Source organism: Phycodurus eques, chromosome 9 (genome assembly GCF_024500275.1).
Source record: "Phycodurus eques isolate BA_2022a chromosome 9, UOR_Pequ_1.1, whole genome shotgun sequence".
NCBI classification, from domain to species: domain Eukaryota; kingdom Metazoa; phylum Chordata; class Actinopteri; order Syngnathiformes; family Syngnathidae; genus Phycodurus; species Phycodurus eques.
In genome coordinates, this window is record NC_084533.1 from 20,508,038 (window position 1) to 20,515,537 (window position 7,500).

Here is a 7,500-nt window from a genome sequence, read left to right on the forward strand (position 1 = left end):
GTTTATCTAAACCCCTCGCTCCATTGTGCACATTGATCACTGGTAATTTTGTCGAATGTCCCTAAATTGTTGCAAGTAGAGTGGCTTGATCAGTGATCATGCCCAAAACAATTTATTCATTTTAGATGACACGTTTACCTTGCATTTTTAAAGAAACAAGAATGTCAATCTACAACCCCAATTCCAATGAAGTTGGGATGTTTGTTGTGTTAAACATATAAATAAAAACAGAATACAATGATTTGCAAATCATGTTCAACCTATATTTATTTGAATACACTACAAAGGCAAGATATTTAATGTTCAAACTGATATAAGTTTTTTTTTTTTTAGCAAATAATCATTAACTTAGAATTTTATGGCTGCAACACGTTCCAAAAAGGTCTAGGACAGGTGAGTGAGAAAATAGTCAAACAGTTAAAGGACAATGTTCCTCAACGTACAATTGCAGGGAATTTAGTGATTTCATCATCTACGGTCCATAATATCATCAAAAGGTTCAGAGAATCTGGAGAAATCACTGCATGTAAGCGGCAAGGCCGAAAACCAACATTGAATGCCCGTGACCTTCAATCCCTCAGGCGGCACTGCATCAAAAACCGACATCAATCTGTAAAGGATATCATCACATGGGCTCAGGAACATTTCAGAAAACAAATGTCAGTAAATACAGTTCGGCGCTACATCCGTAAGTCCAACTTGAAACTCTACTATGCAAAGCAAAAGCAATTTATCAACAACACCAAGAAACGCTGCCGGCTTCTCTGTTCCCGAGTTCATCTAAGATGGACTGATGAAAAGTGGAAAAGTGTTCTGTGGACGTCGTGTCCTCCGGGCCAAAGAGGAAAATAACCATCCGGTCTGTTATGGACGCGAAGTTCAAAAGCCAGCATTTGTGATGATATGGGGCTGTGTTAGTGCCAATGGCATCGGTAACTTACACATCTGTGAAGGCACCATTAATGCGGAAAGGTACATACAGGTTTTGGAGAAACATATGCTGCCATCCAAGCAACGTCGTTTTCATGGACGCCCATGCCTATTTCAGCAAGACAATGCCAAACCACATTGTGCACGTGTTACAACAGCGTGGCTTCGTAGTAAAAGAGTGCGGGTACTAGACTGGCCTGCCTGCAGTCCAGACCTGTCTCCCATTGAAAATGTGCGCCGCATTATGAAGCGTAAAATACGACAACGGAGACCCCGGACCGTTGAACAGCTGAAGTTGTACATCAAGCAAGAATGGGAAAGAATTCCACCTACAAAGCTTCAACAATTAGTGTCCTCAGTTCCCAAACGTTTATTGAATTTTGTTAAAAGAAAAGGTGATGTAACACAGTGGTAAACATGACCCTGTCCCAGCTTTTTTGGAACGTATTGCAGCCATAAAATTCTAAGTTAATGATTATTTGCTAAAAACAATAAAGTTTATTAGTTTGAACATTAAATATCTTGTCTTTGTAGTGTATTCAATTAATTGTAGGTTGAACATGATTTGCAAATCATTGTATTCTGTTTTTATTTATGTTTAACACAATGTTCCAACTTCATTGGAATTGGGGTTGTAATAAAAGCATGACTGTTCACTCCTTTATATCAGGTGCTCTAAGGAATCAGCACACAAAGACTTCAAAAAGGCTGTGGGAGCATTCAGTGTCACCTACGACTCTGAGAAGAAGCAGCTGGTCATCTTGGTTCGTGTTGCTTTTTTAATGTTAAATACAGTATTTTTTTCATAATTGTGTGGGGAGTCTGGATACACTGCAGCGGTGTAAGCTTTGTATTTGGCTTTAGAAAACATAGCATTCATCTTGTCTTGCATCTACAGTACTAGTATTCCAATTTAGACTATTGATGTGAGTTTTGATTTGTTGTAACAGTCAGTGAATGAGGTCACAGCGAAGCGGGCCAACATGATGAGCGACATGCACTTCAGGAGCCTCCGCACCAAACTGTCTCTCATGCTGAGGAATGAAGAGGCCAGTAGACAACTGGAGGTACACGCACATAGATTCACACAAACTGACGCTTGAAGCTTTAATGTGAGAACATTAATTGCATCCTTCCTGCCAATCGAAAGTACAAGTCCTACCTATTTACTATTATTGTTTTGCTTGCAGAGTTCCCGACAGCTGGCGTCACGGTTCCATGAACAATTCGCAGTACGTGATGATTTAATGGGGCTCGCCATCGGGACTCACGGGGCCAACATTCAGCAAGCCCGGAAAGTCCCTGGCGTCACTAATATAGACCTGGATGAAGAGACATGCACATTTCATATTTATGGAGAGGTATGGTGATAGCCCAACTGTTATGGTTTACCAACCATTAGATGCAGTGGGAGGAAAAAGTATCTGAATCCTTAGGAATTTCCAAAATTTCTGCATATATTGGTCATGAAATGTAGTCTGATCTTCATCTAAATCATAAGATTTAAAAAAAAAAAAAAAAAGTCTGCTTAAACTAATACCACACAAACAATTATGTTTTCATATTTTTGTAGAGCATAATGTAAACATTTTGGGAGGATTTCTTTTAAATAATAATAAAAAATAATTATTTAAATTTTTAAAATAATTTGTAAATAATAATTCATTTTATTTATATGCGCATTTCAAGGGGAGACTTGAGTCAATTGACTTTATCTGCATATTAATTAAGACAGCCTTTTATTTAATTTTTTTGTTTTAAAGAAAGGAACATTTTTGGTTTGGGGCTGGGGTGGGGGGGGGGGGGGGGGGGGCTTGTCATTCGCGCCAACCCAGTCTGCATTATTGCTCACTTGCCAATGTGATGTAGCCACCTGCACGAACAATGATGGCAGGCACTCCAAAGATGATACAATTTGGATTTAAAGATTATGTTGTTGATCAAGTCTGCAAAAAGAGGATGGCGCCCTCCATGGCTTGTAATTCGCGCATTAAAGACACAACAATGACGTCAAACTTCATCAGTTACTACAAATCTCACAAAGATGGGTAAGATAATTTAACAGTTTATCTAGCTGGTCAAACATTTAGTTTCATAGACTGGTTTGGGATGATTAAAAGTAAAAATTGATTGTGAACGTTTTTGTACAGCTACCTAACGTAAGTAAGGGCACGCAAAACTCTCTTCTCATTATTTCTCTCTCTCTCATTTACTAATGAGGTGAGAGCAGAGCAGAAAGTAGCGTCTAAAGTAAGAAATTAAGAGTCCGCACTAGAAGATGTCAGGTTCGTTATAGGTCTGCTATATCAGATCACCTTGCATTACGATCACGGCAATAAAAAAAGTTGTTGACATAAGTGCATTCCACTATTACTAAGTACAGTGCAAATTGTGAGTAGCTACATGTGAATATACAGCAATTTTCATACTACTGAACTTTTTTATTGAAGTGTCATCATTAAAATGGCATCTGTTCTCGGCTCTGTGACAAAGCTGTCTGCACTGTTTTTAAAATTGGGACCACAGCATATGGAAAACATAACTTTTGATCTAATGACAATTGTCCAGAGTCAGTGCTTCTGAATGAGATCGTTTAATTCTAAACACAGCCACCCTAGTTGTGAGAGCATGTTACTCTGTTTATTTGAACTTTTCTCGAAGTTTTCAATTTTTTTTTTTTTTTTTTTCAAATGAGTCACGGCAAATTGTTTGTTCATAAATAAAACCAAGTTAAATTCAGTTTTAAATACAACTTTCAGACAATTCAGTGCAATAAATACACTCTCACTTGTTGTTCATTTAACTTTTACATCAAAACTTTTAGCGATACTTTAGTAAGCTTTTATACAAGTCAAGAATTCTTAATCCTAGGTCTTCTCAGAGCTCTTTTGAGTGAAGCATGGTACACATCAGGTAGTGCTTCTTGACAAGAGACAATTCTAAACTGATCTGTGTTTTCGAGTGGCCAGAGCAGCTTTAAGTCAGCTCTCCATTTTTGTCTCATTGATTGGACTCCGGGTTGGCTCACATATGACTGATTAGCTTTTGGAGAATCCGTAGCCTCGTGGTCACTTACCTTTTCGCTCCCTGTAGACTTTTTGTTTATTGTTGTGATTTACAGTCGATGAAGATCAGACCACATTCTATGACTAGTTCATGCAGAACTGGAATAAATTCCAAAGGGTTCACATACTCTACCCTTTTATAGAAATATTTAATCACAGCAAATACATCTCAAGTCATAAAACTTGACATAACTGATCACAGACAGTCACAATGTTCATTCAATGCTTACACCAATATACCTACCCTAAATACCCTAAACAATTCCAACTTGAGGCAGGCTAAAGCATATCAACCTATTGTGAAATCATACATTAATTACTTTTGTTGACTCCATTTGCTGGAGGCGGTGTCCATGCAACGTACCTGCATGCATTCACTCTTCCTCTGGTGTAGCTGGCATACACATAAGCGCTTTCAAGTTCTTGTTAATCATTTCGTTTTACTAAACAGAATTATAGTGCCTGGTAGGAGCTGGAAACATAAATTAGTTAGAGCCAATATACCTTTTGTGAAATATAAATATATAGTAGGCATACTATGATTATAATGGGAATCCTGACAAAAAAATGATAGGGCATGTTTACATAATTTCTCTTGAAGTTTAGTCAGTAAAGTCTGCAGTACAAGTTCCCTCCTTAGCCTGCATAAAAAACATTGCCAACATTGTGCAGTGAATAAAAGGGAACAAGGATTTGTGGGGGCTTCTTATTTCTGATGTTTTAAAAAATTTCACATACCATGATAAGTCTTCAAAGAAAATGTTTTTTCGACAGATGTTATTAAAAGTGTGTTTTATGTTTGGCGTTTATCTAAGGACCAGGAAGCTGTCCGTATTGCGCGGAGTTTCCTGGAGTTTTCTGAAGATGTCATCAAAGTTCCCCGGAACTTAGTAGGTGAGAAATTCACTGTACCAACAGGAAGGTGATTGTGGCAGTGGTGTCCCACCAGATGGCTTTTTTTTTTTTTTTTTTTCTTAATAAGTAAGGCTACACACGAATTGCTGGTGCCTTGAATAGGGATTTGAATGGGCGCTGAAAAGGAATCAATGAATGAGAATTTCAAGATTTGAATAAGAACTTATTCTACTTACTTTCTTCTGACGAGCTGAAACTGCTGCCACACTGCATTTACTTCACAAAATAGAACATATTTAACGATTTTTAGTCTGTGTTTGTGGCTGACGCCATTCTGACTTACTGCGCATAGTGTAGTTTCTGCGCATGTGCGTGCGCCTTTGGCCTCGGTGGCTGCAGTAGGTACCGCGATGAAGTCTGTAGCCCTCCACCAAGATGATGATCTCCATGAAATTAGGTGTATGATAGCTGAGCCGAAAGAGCTGCATGGATATTCATGGCAGCGCTTCAGCCAGAAAGGAGCCATTGTTGTAGTGGGTGACCCTGGCAGAATGAATGGGAGAAAGTTGATCCACCACAGCTTGGCGGATGACGAGAGCTAGCTAGCTAGCTAGAAAGGAAGCAGCTGGTCCGAGGCATCGAGGATTTATGGCACCGACAGGTGCAAAACCAACCTTTACCTTTGGCCAAGGTACAGCGCGGGCTCCTGGTTAAAGTAAACCATTTTAAACTAAAAGAAAAACTTTTTCAGAGGGAGAAGCGGGAGCCAAAGCTCGCTGAACATACTCTTTCCGATTCAATAGATAATTTTCAAATACTCAAATTAGATGTTTCATTTGTTGAACTATAACATCTTTATTTTGGAATAGTACAAGGGAGTAATGATTCGATTCTGTACCGGAAGTCATTTGTTACTGTCAACACGAATAACAAATAACGAATCTCGATTTAGAAGGTGAATCCGCGCTTCATTAATAAGTATTTTGAAATTCATACAGAGGAGTGAATAGAAAAAAAAAATATTATGCATAACTGTGAGTCACAATTACTCAAATGCCGGGGGCAAGTGTAGAACACTGAACTCTGCCTAGCCAGTAGTGTGACATGGTCAGGAAATATCTGACTAACAGTCTCCACAAGGAACGCAAACCACAAAAAGTCACTGGCTGTTCTCACGGTTCTGTATGAAAGCACATTACATTAATAGTAAGTCGATTGGCAGGGGAAAAAAGTGTGGTAGACAAAGATGCTCAAGCAACTGCAGCCTTTTGAGGATTAAGAAGCAAAACCCATTGAAGAATTTGGGGGAACTTGGACCAGAGACAACAGCAGAAGCCTTTTCCTACCTGGACTAAGTAGAAAAAGAACTGGACAATTGCTCAGCGGTCCAATGTTCACTTGGAACTTTTGAAATAAATTCAGTTTTCAATTATATTCTGATTTATTAAGACGTATCTGTATATTTCCATCGTGATAATGATGCTACTTTTTCCCTTTAGGCAAAGTCATTGGGAAGAGTGGTAAACTGATCCAAGAAGTGGTTGATAAGTCTGGTGTGGTGCGGGTTCGTATTGAACCAGAAAATGACAAAAAGCCTACGGTGGCATCGGCATCAATGGCAGCAACAGCATCAGCCTCAACAACAGATGATGTGAGTCAGAAAGAAACATCTAATTAATTCAATGTATAAGACAAGGTTATAGAAGACATTAAATTCAGGGCTTTGTTGTTCAGAAAAGTATTGGGATACTTCTAAGTGAATACTTGATTTAACGCTCTGATCGTTTCAGACAAGTTTTGTTTGTTTTGAAACCGTTTTATTTTGCATGTGGAAAAAAGGCCAAAGCAGGCAGTTGCAAAAATGTTGCTCATACTACTGGTCTGGAAAAATGTTTTGTTTGTTTGTTTTTATTTTTTCAAAATTTTGGGGGTGAATAAAAGAAGATACCGTTAACATTGGATTGATGTTGTTGACTTTGTATACAGAGAAGGTATCATTCATTCATCTTCCGTTCCGCTTATCCTTACTAGGGTCGCGGGAGAAGGTATAATTTCTTTGTTAAACATTGAAGATGCTACCTGTGTGCTTGTCTCTTTACTATCTGCATTACTACACACTGCACATTTTGCTCAATTTAACAGCTGGTCCACTTTACAAGAAAACATTTTCTTTCAAAGACTAACTTTCAATAAGTTAACCAATGAGAGCCTGCCTCTGTTCAAAGTGGGTGTGTAAAATTTTTTAAATTGTGACAATTTTTGCCATAGGGAATGGTGCCCTTTGTATTTGTGGGGACCAAGGAAAGCATCTCAAATGCAACAGTACTGCTGGACTATCACCTCAACTACCTTAAGGTAAACAAGAAATAACAACTTTTTGTGTTATACTATACACCAAGCTCACCTGAGATGACACAGTGGCAATTATCCTATCCTGTTGTCCTGAAAATATAAATACATCGTTATTCAGTTCTGCATGTTAACAACATTGCTCTCAATGCTTACAGGAGGTGGACCAGCTTCGTCTGGAGCGTCTTCAGATTGACGAGCAGCTGAGACAGATAGGAGGAGCAGGAGGTGTAGGAGGGACAGGCCCACGGAATCTCAAAGACAAAAGCTACGTGTTTGATAATGGCACGGGCCTTGGGAG

At 38.7% G+C, this 7,500-nt stretch overlaps 1 protein-coding gene across 2 annotated transcripts in view; it reads left to right on the forward strand.

The window, feature by feature from the left end:
• fmr1 (fragile X messenger ribonucleoprotein 1) overlaps window positions 1-7,500 on the forward strand; it is a 31,508-nt gene that overhangs the window by 11,069 nt on the left and 12,939 nt on the right. The window contains exons 6-12 of one of the 2 annotated variants that reach the window (XM_061685461.1): window positions 1,601-1,694; window positions 1,881-1,997; window positions 2,121-2,291; window positions 4,811-4,889; window positions 6,350-6,501; window positions 7,119-7,205; window positions 7,358-7,500. The exon at window positions 7,358-7,500 is cut by the window's right edge and continues 83 nt beyond it. In XM_061685461.1, the coding sequence (XP_061541445.1) occupies window positions 1,601-1,694; window positions 1,881-1,997; window positions 2,121-2,291; window positions 4,811-4,889; window positions 6,350-6,501; window positions 7,119-7,205; window positions 7,358-7,500 (843 nt within the window). The remainder of the gene's footprint in view (window positions 1-1,600; window positions 1,695-1,880; window positions 1,998-2,120; window positions 2,292-4,810; window positions 4,890-6,349; window positions 6,502-7,118; window positions 7,206-7,357) is intronic. The other variant, XM_061685462.1, reaches the window with a different exon arrangement.